The sequence below is a fragment of the Trichoderma asperellum genome, chromosome 2 (assembly GCF_020647865.1).
Source record: "Trichoderma asperellum chromosome 2, complete sequence".
Taxonomy (NCBI): domain Eukaryota; kingdom Fungi; phylum Ascomycota; class Sordariomycetes; order Hypocreales; family Hypocreaceae; genus Trichoderma; species Trichoderma asperellum.
Genome location: NC_089416.1, coordinates 4,098,669 through 4,114,331, shown reverse-complemented (window position 1 = coordinate 4,114,331; position 15,663 = coordinate 4,098,669). Strand labels below are relative to the sequence as shown.

The 15,663-nt window shown below is 51.2% G+C and overlaps 5 protein-coding genes across 5 annotated transcripts; 1 reads left to right on the top strand and 4 right to left on the bottom strand.

Moving 5' to 3' along the window:
• Positions 1-7: 7 nt before the first annotated feature.
• TrAFT101_003657 (uncharacterized protein) lies at positions 8-3,755 on the bottom strand. The gene is made up of 2 exons (XM_024898955.2): positions 1,846-3,755; positions 8-1,773 (listed from the first exon to the last, which is right to left on the bottom strand). Exons 1-2 carry the CDS (start codon positions 2,263-2,265, stop codon positions 337-339), a joined length of 1,857 nt encoding a protein of 618 aa, XP_024766582.1. The 5' UTR covers positions 2,266-3,755; the 3' UTR covers positions 8-336.
• TrAFT101_003656 (uncharacterized protein) lies at positions 3,348-5,787 on the top strand (the record flags this gene model as incomplete). The annotated part of the gene is made up of 5 exons (XM_066126956.1): positions 3,348-3,844; positions 4,059-4,185; positions 4,321-4,426; positions 4,758-4,944; positions 5,033-5,787. The coding sequence occupies 5 exons, from the start codon at positions 3,348-3,350 to the stop codon at positions 5,199-5,201; spliced, it is 1,086 nt and encodes a 361-aa protein (XP_065983064.1). The 3' UTR covers positions 5,202-5,787.
• On the bottom strand, positions 4,757-8,652 carry TrAFT101_003655 (uncharacterized protein). Its single transcript, XM_066126955.1, has 6 exons — positions 8,129-8,652; positions 7,828-8,059; positions 6,696-7,748; positions 6,446-6,605; positions 6,283-6,343; positions 4,757-6,207 (listed from the first exon to the last, which is right to left on the bottom strand). The coding sequence occupies exons 1-6, from the start codon at positions 8,590-8,592 to the stop codon at positions 6,117-6,119; spliced, it is 2,061 nt and encodes a 686-aa protein (XP_065983063.1). The 5' UTR covers positions 8,593-8,652; the 3' UTR covers positions 4,757-6,116.
• Positions 8,653-9,115: 463 nt separating this feature from the next.
• On the bottom strand, positions 9,116-10,344 carry TrAFT101_003654 (uncharacterized protein; the record flags this gene model as incomplete). The annotated part of the gene is made up of 3 exons (XM_024903151.2): positions 9,116-9,456; positions 9,576-9,969; positions 10,216-10,344. 3 exons carry the CDS (start codon positions 10,342-10,344, stop codon positions 9,116-9,118), a joined length of 864 nt encoding a protein of 287 aa, XP_024766585.2.
• An 880-nt stretch (positions 10,345-11,224) lies between these two features.
• On the bottom strand, positions 11,225-13,930 carry TrAFT101_003653 (uncharacterized protein; the record flags this gene model as incomplete). Its single annotated transcript, XM_066126954.1, has 2 exons — positions 11,225-13,667; positions 13,896-13,930. The coding sequence occupies 2 exons, from the start codon at positions 13,928-13,930 to the stop codon at positions 11,225-11,227; spliced, it is 2,478 nt and encodes an 825-aa protein (XP_065983062.1).
• Positions 13,931-15,663: the final 1,733 nt, after the last annotated feature.

The window sequence follows — 15,663 nt, the reverse complement described above, 5'->3', positions numbered from 1 at the left end:
ACAAATTCTCCATTTATTTCTTTAAAACTTGCCGAGCCATTTTGCTCTAGCTATGGTCTAATATGTGTATATAAAGTATGGTTTAACCCTCCCCGTACCGGGCAATGATGTTTTATTCTAATACTCCCCTCCCAAAACCTTGTTGACAAAAGAACTTCCGTTGGCCCACGCCAATCAACACCTCACAAAGACTAAAATGCTATAGGCAAAAGCTTCAGACGACATTTAGTATCGTTTGAATGGGGTATAATATACAAATAATACAGCGCTAGCAATTTCCAATATCACCACCATATGCTATTGTTTCTCCTCGACGGCAATCCAGACTCACTCTGTCTAGAATGGCTGCGATAAGGTTTGCTGCGATGCTGGATGTGCCATGGCATCCAGCGTTGTGAGTTTAGAAAGCGACAATATCGCATCAGGTGAGCTGAATGGCAGATCTGCCTTGGAGTTATGATGCTCGTCGTTTAATGTAGCAAACGATTCGGGGTAGTCTCTGTCGCCAGACTCGGTTCCAATGCCGGAATCTTCGTTTTGAGCCTTCCTGAAGCTTCGTCGAGCTTCTTTTGTTCTCAAATCTTCGTTGTCGTCTTCATCTTCGACAAAATCCAAGACTGACGTTTGGCCAAAGGACGGGGGTGCTACCTCATCTTTCCCTTGGGCTGCACGAGTTGCCGGTATACTTTTGGAAAGGCGACTGATTTGTCGACTGAGTTCCTTGACCTGTGCTTCCAATGCTAGTCGGGCAGCTCGGTCGTTCTCCATTGTTGATACGAGTGCATTGTAGGTCTCATGATCCATGATAAATGAGCCGGTGGGCACAGACTTGGAAAGGGTGGAAGCTGCAAACATGGGCTGTTTCGATGTTTGTTGGCTTGCTGATCGTGTATAGGTTGGTATCTCGCCAAACGAGAGTCTAGATGTTCCAGAAACGTGGGCAGAAGAGTGAGAAGATGGTCGAACGGCCGTCGAAAAGGTAGATGACCATGCAGGCAGGGGTGGCGCCAATCGCTCAGACGAGTCGTTTGCCAATCCGCCGCCTGGAGATGCTTGGCGGGCATGCGTCAAAAGACCTTCCACTAGGCTCAGACGATTCTCGACTTGGCCAATCCGCGTCTCCAAGCCAACGGCATCTGTAATTTTCATACTGGCGCCACCAGCAAACTCTGCCATATAAGGCATATTCGAAAACGTAAACGGTTTCACAGGTGAGTCAATTTCGTCTGCTAGCTCTGCCTCATCGTTGGACTTTTGGCTAATAAAGGTGCGCCGATCCCCGCCATTTGGAGCAGTTGATGATATAGGTGATGCGGCTTCCTGGTCGTAGCTTTCCCGCCAGCCACGGGGAAATTCATCGCTGCGGCGTCGTGTGATGCTTGGGGTATCCGTGGTTTCGATCAACGGGATGAACGATAAGCTCCTTGATCTGCGCTTGAGGCCGGTGGTTACAGCACGACCAATCTCTTCAGGGTCATGGCTGGCATCAACCAGCCTGCTACCCCAGTCGGTCGTACTGGCAGGGCGCGGAGTCAGGCCGGTCGGCTTCACCCAGCGCGCACTAGCCGGGTGAGCATCGCTACCAGTTCCGTTGCGTTTCCTTGAATGCCCGCTATATTCAGCGTTGACTGGGCTGCGCGCACTCCGGATGGCCATGACATCCTCGGGGCCAACAGAATGAGAGCGTAAAGCCCGATCATATTCAGAGATGGGAAACGTTTCAATCTTTTTCGGAGGTATCCTTTGCGCAGGAACGGAATCCCTCACGGCACCCTGTTTACCTATATCAATACACTATCCACCAAAAAGCCATAGTTTACTCGATCCGCAGAGTGATGTACTTACACTGAAATGCGAATCTTGCCTTTCGTCTTCCGAATCAGCAGAGGCTAGAGGTGTTATAGGCCGGGGAGCTTTTTTGCGGCCAAAGATTTTGCTAAGAGCCGTTCGGAGAACTGATTTAGATCGCTCAGGTGTTGAAGAAATGCGGCGGCGAGCAAACTCTCCTGACGGCCTAGAGATTTCCATGGAAGGCTTGGAAATGTTGACATGCGGAGGTAGGTGTCCAGTGGCTCCAGTATCGTGTGGCCTGATATACAGTTCCTTATCCAGCGGATCTTGCATTGGAATTGGGCTGGAGATTTGGCCCCGAACTATCCTGGAGCTGGCCTGAGGGCGAATCTTAGTGTTATTGTTGATGGCAGCGGCGCTCGATGACCGGGGCATGCCCTGGGGAGGAAGGGGGGATGAAGATGATCGATGCATCTTTATTTGCAATAATACTGAGAAAATGACATGTAAGAAGGAAAGGGAAAATGAAAAAAGGAAATTGACAGTTTTTAAGCTGAGGAGAGTAAGTTGAACGAGTGTCGAGAATCGAGTTGAAGAGAAGGGGCGATTGGTAAGTAGGGAAAGCTCCAGCGGCAGGAAATCATGGGCCTGCAGAGTTTGCTTATTATTGTCTGATCTCGGTTTCCCGAGAAGGAACTCTCAGACCAGTTGGTGAGAAATTCGGCTTTTCCGTGCTCAGTTGATGGTAATTTTGGCGCCAGGTCAGTCAAGTCGGCTAAGTCAGGTCAGGTTGGCGAGAGCAGAGGTCGGTCTGAGTCCTCCGTCCACTGACAGCTCGCCAGGCTACGACGGTGCGATGAGAGTCAACTTGGGCCAGGCGTTGTCGAAGCGTCCGGGGGGGGGGGCAAATCGCGGGGCAGAAAATAAGAATACTAGAACAGCAAAAGATACTTAAAAAAAGAAATATCACAATTAACAAACGAGAGACACGAAATAAGGTCAATGCGATCTGGCCAACGGCGCCATGGCCAGTCGCCACAAGAAAGTTGCAGAAGTTGAAGTGGCACAAGGTAGCAATGGAGCGGCGATGAAGATTGATAGCTCGCGGCCACGACCGGGGCGAGTAGCTTGTGTAATAGGCCTTGGACAGACGGAGGATGAAACACGATTGCGCCCTGGTCGCATTTTAACGGAGCCCCCAGATGGCCCCAAGCATGCAGCCAAGCTAGTGAGTGATGAGGAGTTGGCATCGAGCCGGCCGAGGCGCATAGTTTGAAACGCCCCAGGATGGGCAGGTCAGAAACACGCCAAAGAACCGCTCTAGATATGAAAGTGCTCGTATGGAGTACGGTTCACCGGTGTCAGGCCGGCCGCCTTATTCCCTTTCCATATACCTGGACCAGGGCCGGCGTCTCTGCGCACAAGTACTGTAGGTATAATACGGCGAGCTGCTCTCCGGAGCGCGGAAGACGGAACGCAAATTCAAACGAGGGTCGCGTGCGTGGAAATACGGCCTGCACTTCGTATGTACAAGATCCAAGGATGATGGAGCAGCAATGCCCAGGGCCCCTCTCTTTCTGCTGCCTGCTGCGAGCTGCAGTTTAGCCACCGAGGGGCGGCACGAGAACGAGCGCAGGCGAATCAATGGCCGGGCAGACAAGTGTCTCTTCCTGGCCGAGACCATTCGTCTGCATGTCAATCGCGCCGAAGGAGTTTATTTGACAGAACTCTGTCGTGGCAGCTGCAGCCACCAAGCCGTAACGACTCAGGATTCCCCGTTATCCAGCAGGGCTCTCCGCCAAGAGATGCCGGCCACGTTGTTCGCAGGGGGGAGGCCTGATGGGGTCTCGGGATTGGACCGCACTCCGACAACAAAGAAAGGGGCTCACGGCGAGCGCATGCGAAGACCGTTGCCGCAGCGTGAGGCAGCTTTGGCATCGACACTGGCCAGTGCCAAAAAGCTAGCTGCAGGACAGGCCTCTCCGGCCTTGGCTCCTCCATTGAGTGAGCAGCGAACGATGGCTAGCTCCAATAGCGCTGGCGGTGGCTGTAGGTGCGAGTACATAGTCTAGCAGCTGCAAGAACTAGCAGATGCTGGTGGGCGGCTGAACCCGACGGGACCGCAATCATTGATATCCATTGACATCGCCGGAGCTGCTATTTGATGCTAGTGGTGGAGGAGGTGGTGCAGCTTCCGCTGTGGCTTGTCCGAGATAAGAGACCGCAGGGAATGCAAAGCCAAATTTGGCGAAATACTGATCACGAAGCCGGAGCGGAGAGAACCAGGCCACGGCCACCTGCAAAGAGAAGGATGGAGGCAAAGAGACAAAGATCTGCATCTGCGTCGGCAAAGTCCTTGTCAGCGTCACCACCGCTAAAAGCTCCAAGCTTCAGGTGAGAGGCACGCAAGGCACTACTGCAGCGGCAGGTGCGAAACGAGTTGCGCACTCCAAGCGGCACTTCCCAGACCCGTGGCTGCCTGTGGAGATGACAAATTGGGTGCGCACTAACTAAATTGTCAAGAACCAGAGGCAGAGGCAAGCAAAAATGATCCTTGCCGTGGACATTAGAAAGCCTCAAACTCCAAACTCCGCAGCGGCTCAATTCCACCGCGTCCTCGCTCTCATCACTAGTAGTAGGTATAATACAATAGTACCTGGTTCTGTAGCGTATCATAATCTACTGCTAGCACAGGAACGCCGCACTCGGGCCGGCATAGCGTCGTCACGTATATACGGGCTACGAGTTGCGGGACTGCGGAAGCCTGTAACGCAGCCCCAAGCAGAAAATCGACTCACTCACCGAGAGCGTCCTGGTCGACCTCCTGCGACTGCAGCAGTCCCAGGATTTTGTGACAAGTGACGAAATAGGCTGCGCTACTGTCCCAAGCGCGTGCGTGGCTCATTCCATGGGCTGCCAGGCGGGCGTCTAGAGTATTGCTTGTATGTATCCCATCTCCGAAGCAGGCCAAAATAGCTCAAGGCTCTTTTCTTTGTTCTACCGAGCACTCCTCCCCGAGGCAGCGGCCGTTTGTGATTTCTCTCAAGCTACCGAGAAATTTCTGCTGGGGGGAAGCGAAAACCTCCCCTGTCAGACCATGCCCGCCAGCGAATCCAAAAGCGCCGGTGGAATTACTGGAATCGGCTGTGTACGGTATTTTTCCCTCCCGAGAAACCAGCTCAGCTGGCACTGCAATTCGCGGCCCCCGAATGCGTTTCTCATCTCTCTATATCTACTCCAGACTTGACTTTTTCTGGGCTTGTTTCCTCCATCATGCGGCCAGCCAAGCCGGCGCCGTTATCCGACTAAGCACTATGCAAAGCATAAAGTGGCAGCAAGCCCTGTTGCGCTGGTCGCGTCGCCCAATCGTTTCAGGCCATTTTGGAGATCTGGGACCAGGGGGTCTTTAATGCGAGTGGTTCATGCGTAGATCCGCGTGGCTTCAAGCCTCTTTCTAGAAGGAATGCAAGGGAGGGCCGTGCTCTCTCATCTCAAATTGCCACGCAGAGGCCACGCAGCAGCCATGCTCTCATGAGATGCTAGTTCGTGATTTGTGATGGCGATGATGTGCATGTTTGCTTGCTTGAGGCGGAGTAATTGTGAGCATGGCCGGTATCTCGCTGCTGAGATTGACAGCTTGATAGCGCTCGTCTCCCCTTACCGAGATGAGATGCCTTCTGCCAAGCGAAAAGACATGCCTCCCCAGCTTGAGAACACACTCGTGCACAGCAGGGGACGAAAAACCCTCAGATGCCATGTACAAGCACATCAACAGATGCGGAGATATCTTTCAATCCATTGTCCACCTGCAGATTCCAACTGCATATTCACCCTTGCACCAGAATCACACAAACTTCCTCCAATACCTATTCCCAAACTGCATGACGTCCCAACCCGACGACTGCACGTAAGCAGTGGTAGCACAAACGCACGGCTACACAACATGGGCCCCCCAAAGACGTCAGACGTAATAAAGGCCAAGATTTAACAGCAAACAAAACATCAAGGCCCGTCGGAAACGAAGAGGGCCGTCGTACCGCAAACACGTGAAATTAAAGTGTAATTTTAATCCGACGTTATTTCCATGTAATCAACCAAACAGGGCATATAATGTAACCTTGGTTACCTAATCTCGGTTCACCTTCTTTTCTCTTTCTTTTTGGCGTAATGATTGTTTGTAATACTGATGGCATGAGATGCCATATTTCCGTAATTGAGCATACTTTAGTAAGTATCAAGTATATTACCTTTTCATGATGCTTTAATGGTGCTTGTACTTCGCATTCTTTCGTTTATTCTGTATCGTAGGTAGAGTCTATTTCGATTTACTCTCGGCTAACCTCGGCCGCGTCAGGATACCTCAGATCAGCATTCTCTTCTAGAAATTCCATCCACTTTTTCAGAAAATTGCTTCCCCTATGAGAGAAAAAGAAAGGAACCTTTGTCAATACTTCCATCTCGTGATCACCAGTGGGGGAGAAGGGAACTTACCTCTTGACCGTCTCAGAATCTCCAATGACTGTTAATGATCGCTTTGGCCGTGTCATGGCAACTGTAAGTGTCAGCATCCGGATAATCCGGGCCACTGGTTTCATTGCGCTGGAACGCAGAAAACGGGAATCAACAGCAAACTTTTCGCATGTAAATGACTTACCATTCAATCGTCTCTTTTCTCCCAAGAAGCCCACCTCGCCGTCAGGGTTGCTTCGCACAAGACTCACAATCACAGCCTCCTTTTCACGCCCCTGGAAGCCATCCACACTACCAAGCTCAATGCCCGGAAATTTCTCTTTCAACGTTGCAAGCGCGGCAAGCTAGTTCTCACTAGTCAGCATCGTTCTCTCTCTGATATATGAACTCATCTCTCTTAAGAAATACGAAGGACGAAGAGTTCTTCAACTTACCTGTGCATTGTAAGGCGTGACAACAGCAATGTCCTCGGGTCGAACACCGGCCTCTACCAACTGCTTCACATGCAAGCGTACTAGAGCCGCTTCCATATCATTGCTCTTGCTCTCGCCATGTAAACTGCCCCTTTTCGGGCTTTCTTTGTCGTCATCTTCATTTCGCTCTGGGAAATCACCTCCCTGAGTATCAATAAAGATGAGCGGCTCTGTGGTGTCCTCGTTGTCTTCCACGTCGTATTCTAGATCTTTGAGCAGGCGTGCTTTCACCGCATCAGCCGCAATGAGCTCCGACTCGTAGAGTTCGTCTGATGGAAATCGCATAATCTTTTCATGCATTCTATATTGCGTTGTAAGCATACGCTTGATAGATGGTCCATGAAGGGTCAGGAGACGATCAAAGAGAGTCGTCTCAAGCGTCATGCCCCTGATGACAGGCGTACCGCCATCGCCGTCCTTGGTTTTTGCTTTAACCTTTGAATTAAGGGATTTGATTGTCGGTGGTAGCTGTAAATGGTCTCCGGCGCAGATTGCTTTCTTTGCTGACAGCAACGGGACCCAGCATTGCGCTTCCAGAGCTTGACTCGCCTCGTCAATGATGACCACGTCAAACTGTTCGTTCCTCAGCTGGAACCCCCCTGCGCCGTGCAGCGTTGCAAGAACGACTTTGCTGCCGCCAACGAGGTTGCTAACGCATCTTCTCTCCCTCTCTCTGTATTCCTTGCGTAGCTCCTTCAAGTCGGTGTAGATGGCTTTCCGTTCCTTGCCACTCTTGGTCTTCTTGATCGACACCTGTTTAGCGTCCATCTCAGCACGGACATCTTTGACTATGGCCCCAGCCTCGGAAGTCTGTGTGAGGACATCAAGAGAGTGGCTAAGAACAGACGGTAAGAGCCGGGCTGGGTGACCAAGACGAAGGATGGGTATCTTGTGCGGAGAGAGTCGTTCCACAATGTTGTCAACAGAGATATTAGACGGACCGCAGACCAATATTCTCTGATCACGCTTGATCATTTGCAGAATCAACTCTATCAGTGTATGAGTTTTGCCAGTCTGCGCTCAATTACTTAGTATTGCCAAGCACTTTTATAAGAAGGTCATGCATCAAAGACTGATACTGGCTGCAGCTTACCCCAGGAGGTCCATGGATGAGGGCTACTTCTCTAGAAGCCAGCGCAAACCGAATAGCATCCTTCTGTGAGTCATTCAGAGTTGGGTCTATCCACTCAATGTTTCCAACTTCATCACTCGTTGATAGATTCCGTGGCACTGGTGAGGGGCTCGACAGTCCAAATAGCACCCTGATGAAGCTCGAGTATTCTGACTCTCCCATCTTTTGTAGCTTCTCCATAGTCTGGTTCATACTTGTAATGGTCAGCTTAAAGGCTCCGGCTCCATTCTCAAAGGTGTGTATAAGCGTCTGTTGCTCCTACCGTCGATATGTAACCTCATCGGCCAGCTTCACCATCCACACTCTCCCAGAAAACACAACATCATCTTTCCCTTCATCCAACGCAACATTAACAGCCGCTCTCTGCACCTTTGTAACCACGCCTCTAGCTCCCCTCTTCTCGAGCTCTTTGATTTCCCTCTTCTTTGCACTCCCCGCGGGCTGCTCGGCCACTAGGACAATATCTCCAGTCCGAATGCCATGTTCGGGCAGCTCTCCCGTGCTTGAAGTTGCGCTATCTGGGCTCAGCTCTAGCACTGTTTTGCCACCCAATCCTGTCCTCTGCGAGGATATTGTCAGATTTGTGATGGCCAGTCCAGCTCGCTGTAGGCCAGTGGGGCTGTGATTGGTGATGAGAGTGCTGGTTTCCTGGATCTCGCTCTGCAGTTCCTGGTCCAGAAGGGCAAGCTGAGTCGCTGCAAAAGACGGCACGTATGTTGAATCCATTGACGGTGTCTTACGAAGCTGCAGCGGACAGCTTGGAGAGCTCCAGATGTGAAGTCAACTCGCAGCCTGTAACTTGAGAGGAGTACAAAGCTGCAGCAAACCCCCACCATCTATGACCTACCACACAAACCTAGCTTATCAGCCTTGGAGCGGCGCATCGATAAGCTGACCGGCATATTTTCACATGTATGACAGACGGGAGTTGCACAAGCGTAACGCGAGTCAATTGAAGGCGTTAATCTGTTCTGTAGATGTCCAATTATCTCTCATTTTCTGTGTTCCAAATTGCCAAATAGGTATCAATTGGTGAGATTCGATTTATCCATATGCAACTGGTACACCATATCCCTACATTCTCCAGAGCAAAAAAAAAAAAAAAAATATGCAAAATACAAAATACAAAACCCAAAATATCTCTACGCCAATCCCAATGCTGCCCCCAAAAGTGTGTAGCTACCTTGAGTCATTCTTCATGGGGCAAATAGGAAAAAGATAAAACTCCATTTCAGTCATGCAACACCAATTACGAAGGTCGTATGACAATGACAACCACCAGCGACAATATCATGAGAGCCAGCGCCACGAATGACATGATGAGGATGGTCCCGCGGCTGGCTGGGAATTTGCCCTTGAGGATCCATTCCTGTGCGTGAAAGTAGCGCTTGCAGCCAAGCAGCAGAGTCACGATGCTGATCCCAAGAAATGTCGCACCCAATGGTCGGCCCATCTTTTGTAGTTTCGTGTGATCAAAGTCGACCATATTCGCAGAAGCATTGTCGGTATTGAGGCGGAACAGTTGCGTCACGGCGACGCCAATGGATGCAAACGCCAGAGAGGTTCGTAGCCATGCTAGAAATGTGCGCTCTAGAGGTAAAAGAAGAAAAAAAATGTCAGCGTGGTCGGCCAATTGGTTTCTCCCGAGACATGCAGCTCAGCTGTCCGTATGCACATGGCGCTGTGACGACGTGAGATGTGCGACATACCAAGAGCGAGATGGTCCCTTGCGACGCTTCCTTTGTTCTCTAGTTCGAGCGACTGAAACTTGCGAAAAGTCTCCTTCGTCCACGATGGTTTCGACGGTTTCGCTTTTGTTGGTCCATCCGTATCTTCCGAGCTGGCAACCCCGTTTCGCCGCCTCAGAGAATGGTTCTGATCTCTGTGGTGGTTCTCATTCTTCTTCGCCGCATCGCTGTATGAAACTCTTCTCGGGCGGGGGGCATCGCTTTCATCGCTCGTTGGAACGGTCTGGTAGCCCTGCGAAATTCTTCTTCCCATGACTCCCGAAGCGCCATTGTCGGCGTCGGCACCGCGGGGGGAGCCTTTCTGGAGGAGGCTCAAAGAGGCGGGATCCATGGTTTCCGCCCGTTGCAAAGCTGTCTGGATTGCCGCCAACATTGTGATTAGCGTCACGTCCTTTCATCCGTTTTCCCCTTGTATTCAACACGGCGGCGATGGAAGAATCAGTTGCCGCAGCAGGCCAAGCTGCATGCTACGACACTTCAAGCTTCGTCGCATGGAGAGAGATAGGAGGGTGGCAGTAGAGATAAGAAAGATAGAGAAGCACGCACAATGACGCCGCCTTTTAAGCAAAAGTTAAACAGAGACAGGATGACCGCGTCTCACCTCAAGAATGTCGTTGATACGATCAGTCGACTGGCGACGCTGCTGCAGGTCAGCTTTTGACAGCGTCTTCTTTGGCAATGCCACAGAACTGGCTGCCGCAGCATCGAACTCGTTGGTCTGAGAGGCCATGGTCACGTCCACGCCCACGTCTGGCGCAGGGGTGCCGGTCTCACTTGACTACTGCTCCGTCCCTAGACCTCAGAGTTGCGGCGCATGTGCCCAAGCTCTTGTGGGGATGGGCGGAAACTCGACTCGGGCGCGCAAAGCGGCGCATTTAAACTAAGGCTTGGTTGCGTGATGGCGGTTCAGAGTGGCGGCATAACCAGAGGCGGCGACGGACGGGAGCAGCAATTGGGATCGATCTCAGAGAGAGGAAACCCTGGAATTAAGAAATAAATTGGTTCCCACGCGGTATAACTAGTTCAATGCACAGACAAGCGGTTATTTATCCCACCCGCGGTGAGTGGCCACTCGGTCTCCGTCAGCCCTTCGAAGAGCGAGATCCGCTCTGCAACGGTGCAAGCCGCTATGTACGTCATTGCGCCAGTTGCGCGCCTCGACTTGTAAGTGCCAACGCAGCTTCATTTCCTTTTGGCTTCATGTTGCCTCTGGTCTTTGACTTCCCGTGAATCTCCCTCCCGTCCATGGAGCACTCACTTCTGTTGGTTATGAGCCCATGTTTTGCGGCACAGCCCAGGCAGCCAACGACGCCAGGATGAAGACTAGACCTGCGCTGAAGCCAGCTTTTTCCAGTCCTAGCTAAGAGGTCACACGGAGCCAGTGGTCCTGCCCATGTCCAGGCATAGAAGGAAGTCCGCATCTTGGCTTATACTCAGATCGTCTGACGGGCGTGGGGCTGTATGGCGCATGGTGTGCGGCTTAACCCACCTTCATCGGCTCGTCGGGGCTCTCGCTGCATGTTTTCAACTACAAAACTCGGATGGGTATCAAATGCCATTGCCAGCGCAATGTTTGAGAATCACTCTTTCTTTGTCTTTGACCTTTTTATTTAATCTGTTGGTGACAGCCCAAGAACCATTTTATACAACGCCACGCATGTTACCCGTTCTCCTCCCGCAGACCAGATTGTATAGCACGGAATCGTCGCAAAGGGCACCGACGGCCCAGCATCGCCGACATCCGACAGCAGAGATGTGACGCTGGTGGCCTCTACATACGCCATGTGAGGGGTTGCGTGGTGCACTAGAGGCGCCAGCCCAAGAGCCTTCACCGAGTGTGTGTGTGAAACGGAGAGCTCTTCTTGTAATTCGCCCCAACTGCTGTTCCCGTGGCCTGGCGATGGGACGTGAGCCATCGTTGTATATACTACCGTAGCTTTTGCTGTGCGAACAAACACGTGCCAGGCCCTCCAGCAAGATGGCGTTGTTTCTGGATGATAAACGATCTCTACGCTGCTCTCCTCGATTTGCGATAGGCCAACATGCGCATGCCACTCTACAGTAGCCTGTCGAGGGAGCTCCTCCACTTCAGCAGCGAAAAAGGGAGGGATGCACGACTCTGGCTCGTTCTGCTGTCTCAGTGTAAAGATGGACCAATCAGGCAGTCTTGCGCGAGCATTCTCTCGGCTGTTCCCCAGTGAGGTGTATTGAGAGTTATGCTTAAGATCCCAAGGATCCAACTCGCTTTCGTCATCTTCGTCATCCTCCGGCGACCCGTGAGCGAGCTTCCACGCGAGACCAGCGGCTTCGGCATAGCGTTTTATTTCATGAGGAGACGTTGCCTTAGCAAAGTAGGCTACAGCGCTGCTCCAGAGCTGAACCTTCATCTCAAGCCCAACTCGCCATAGATGTTGCAAGGATAGATCAATCTGCATGGCGTAACTGGTCTCCGATAGAGGTGGCAAGACCATTGATGCAGGTATCAAGGGAATCTGGCCGGCGACATATATGGCTCGTACACCGATCTCCTCTGCTTCTACTGATACAGAGATATCAATAGCTTGGCTGTACGGACCAATATTCGCCGGGGCCCAATATGACCGAGACTGAACATGGAGGCCATTCCTGTGAGAGTTGACCCCTGGCCTCGGGACTGTGAGAAACGCCATAACATTGTAGTCAGGCGGAAGTAGAGAACCACATGAGATAGTGACTCGAGATGGTGGATTTGGCCTTGTAAAAAGGTTGCCATATTCCGCGTTAATTCTTGGAAAGTCCGCCATGTTGCGAAGGATGATGATTGTATTGGTAATTTGAGCCGCATCAAGAGACGAAGCGGAGAGCAGCTCCCTTATTTGGCTAACCACAGACTGCATTTCTGCTGCAATACAAGTTCGATCTGCAGAAGGGTTAGCCAAAACAGACCATCGCAGAATATCATCGTCTTCTTCTAATGTTGAGGAAAACTTGTTGCCTAGGATTCGCGGCCTCAGAGCTCCCGTGCTCTCTTTCCTGCTATCCTCAATGTCTTTTGTGTTTAAAATCGTATGAAATATTGACTGAAATCTTGAGTCTAATAAGTCAGGAGTTCTGATGGATGATTCTGGGCTTGCGCCAACGTCAGAATCCTCGAGTTTGTCCTGAAGATGGGCTCCCCGAAGCATCAACCAAGTTGAGCCACCCCCTTCGTTGACAATCTTCCGCCCTTCCTCTGGAACTGAGATCTTCTTCTTGAACAACCACGACGGTCCATCCAACACAAGGGTCTCAAACTCGCCTCCTTCGCCCAAAGAAGCACCTTCAGCAGCACCAAATTTTCTCAAAGCGCTCTTCACTCGATTTACCCCCTTGATGCTCGACACTCGCTCCCACAGATGACTTTCATCAAGCCCTGCACTTGCAACCTTGATGATCCGAGCATCGAGCCCAGCAAAAGCCACATCACGGAGCAACTGAGCCTCGTCTGCAACCTCGTTCGCACGAGGTGGAAGAACAGGGTACTTCCAAAGATATGCCAATGGGGTGAGACCAAGCCTCAACGCAATCGATTCAACTCGAGTGCGCTGGTATGTGGACAAGATGGCCCCGGAACAAAGGGCGTTTGCCTCGGGATGGCGAGCTTTGATGGCCTGAAGCAGAAGCAGCATTGACTCAGTCTCATCAACCTTCGACGGTGCGTCCTTTTGCTCTCCAGGCGAATAGTCATAGTCCCGTTCATGATGCAGTGCCCCGCCGCGAATCGGCTGTCGATAGAGGGGTAGACCAGTTGCTGCAGCATAGAGTGGGATGACTTCATGCCCAACCGTCTGATACATGAAGCTATTCAGGTCTTCTTCAATAGGCTTTGCACCTTCTGCAGCCGGCAATATCTTCTCCTGTGCTGGATCGATGAACTGGACATCTTCTAAAGCTCCTGTGGTGCCATCAACCACCGGATACAAGTTCGCCAGAGCCACGATGCGGTGCCCATGACGAATGCAGTGGAGCAGATTAAAGAAGCTGTCTTTGCCTCCCGAAATCAACGCAATTACATTTAATGATTCGGCAGACATTCTTTAGTCGGGTTAAAGCTCGCACTTGAGCCTATATTCAAGGAAATTGTGAGGTCAAAGAAGGCGTATCATAGCTCTCACGTGCGTGCAACCTTTTTTTTTTTTTTTTTTTTTTTTTTTTTTTCAGTGGTACGCTTATGACACAAAAATCAAAGCATTTACTAACGTACTGCCTTGCCTTCAACAACACCACTTTTTAGATAATGCTAGAAAAAAAAACATTACAAACGCATATATCACAACAAGTCTCTGCTGATCAAGCATAGCACAACTTTTTCTTCTCAACTATTGACTTCCTCTTGTTGTGCGCAGCGCAACACGTCCAGCAAAGGTACCTACCACGCGCGGCTGATACGAGTAATCCACAGCCCACATCACCAACCTTCAGCCCTGAGATAAGACCTCAGCACGCTAATATAGCAGAAGAGCTATCATGGTCTACTTCTTTCAGCTTGAACAGAAAGGACCCTCTGGAGATATCAACAACCACACGCCTATCCTAGTTAGCAGACTAACGACACATCTTCCGTCATCAGCGCACTTTTACTCCGCATCAAGCTATGATAGCAACGGCGATCCTCTTCTGCTAGCGACTCTTCACCCGCCGTCGGCGTTAGTACGCGCCGGCCATGAAGGCGAAAGAGAGCTATGAGAGCACGTGTGCCATGCTAGTTATTGGCAATCATATCAAGCTACGCTGCTAGTAGGTATTACTCGCGTTCCTAATGAGGCACTGACTCGAGCACGACGATGAGCGCCCTGGGCTACGGCCATTAGTCTTCTGTGGGGGGGAGTCCATTGATTGCTCCAAGCCCAGACGCTACGAGGAGAGCTATATGAATCAGTAGGCCAGTTCCTGATATGCTAGTGAATAGCTCGGAGTGCTAATATAGCACAGATAATAGTAGCCTGGAGTGAGACAAGGTCAATTGGTGCTTATGGTGTTCATTGGCAGAGATGAGCATGGATAGGCAGTTGGGCGATATCCATCGGCCGAGTCTCTCCAGAGCGCCCGCAAAGAAGAATGCTCGAGGGGGGGGGCTCTGCTCCGCTTAAGCATCAGTTCGAGGCAATCTCTGGCTGGATTCCGAGCCTGCAAGCCAAGAGTACACTCCAAACTCCGTATTCTCTCATATATGGAGTCGGTGCGAGGGCATGCCTTCTCTTGTCCTTCGATGACGCCCACTAATTTGTTCTCTTTTCCGCTTGGCATACATGTACCCAGCACCACGGGTCAGGCACGCCCAAAGCTATCACCGAATAGCACCATTGACCGAAACCCACCGTCGACTTAATTAACTACTACACGAAATAGCTTTTGCTTCGCCTCCAATTAATTTGTCGCCACCAGAAAACGCCACTGAGGGGAAGAGTCTTCATCAAGACCATGGCCAAGCTATTCGCCCGTCTGAATACGGCGTAGCATATCGCCAATTCTCTTCATTTCCACCATTTCCAGAGCCCACACCCCGGGCCTAAATTCGAAAGCTCCAAACCCCTCCCAGCTTGAGCTAGTTCAGGGACCGTTCGATAATGCTAGCAGTTTTTTTTTCCTCGTCCAACGTGGGCCGGCCTTGATCCCTCCCAAATTAGGGCGTTTCCGCATTGCCTAAAGAGTGAGCCCTGGGCCAGGCACGTTCCTTCTACAACGGACCAGACGGGCCATACCCGGCCCCCGGATAGATTGCGCGAGAGATTAGCTCCATCGTAGATATGGAGTGGCACGACTTTGCTGTAGGTACGGAGCGCCGTACCTGGTATATTTCATACTACGCCGAGGGGGCTTGTAGCCTATCGCTAGCGTTTCTCTCCGACAAAGGCAACAAAGGGTACTTCCCAAGAATGCCACCGAGCAAGCCCGTACCATTAAGCGAATATGTGACGGCTCACTTTTTCCTACCTGGCTGTACCTGAGGTAGCGTCCCCGCGGAATGGATCAAACGCAAAGGAGGTTTTTTTGTTCGTTTCTTCCATTTTCCTTCTACTGCTACCTAGAC

What these genes read in the sequence shown, in the direction of transcription:
- TrAFT101_003657 (XM_024898955.2), bottom strand. Translation starts at nt 2,265, where the DNA reads ATGCATCGATCATCTTCATCCCCCCTTCCTCCCCAGGGCATGCCCCGG. An exon ending in GGCAAGATTCGCATTTCAGT is followed by an intron (nt 1,774 to 1,845) that starts GTAAGTACATCA and finishes ATAGGTAAACAG; the next exon opens with GGTGCCGTGAGGGATTCCGT.
- TrAFT101_003655 (XM_066126955.1), bottom strand. Translation starts at nt 8,592, where the DNA reads ATGGATTCAACATACGTGCCGTCTTTTGCAGCGACTCAGCTTGCCCTT. An exon ending in GATGAGGTTACATATCGACG is followed by an intron (nt 8,060 to 8,128) that starts GTAGGAGCAACA and finishes GACCATTACAAG; the next exon opens with TATGAACCAGACTATGGAGA. An exon ending in GATTCTGAGACGGTCAAGAG is followed by an intron (nt 6,208 to 6,282) that starts GTAAGTTCCCTT and finishes TTTCTCTCATAG; the next exon opens with GGGAAGCAATTTTCTGAAAA.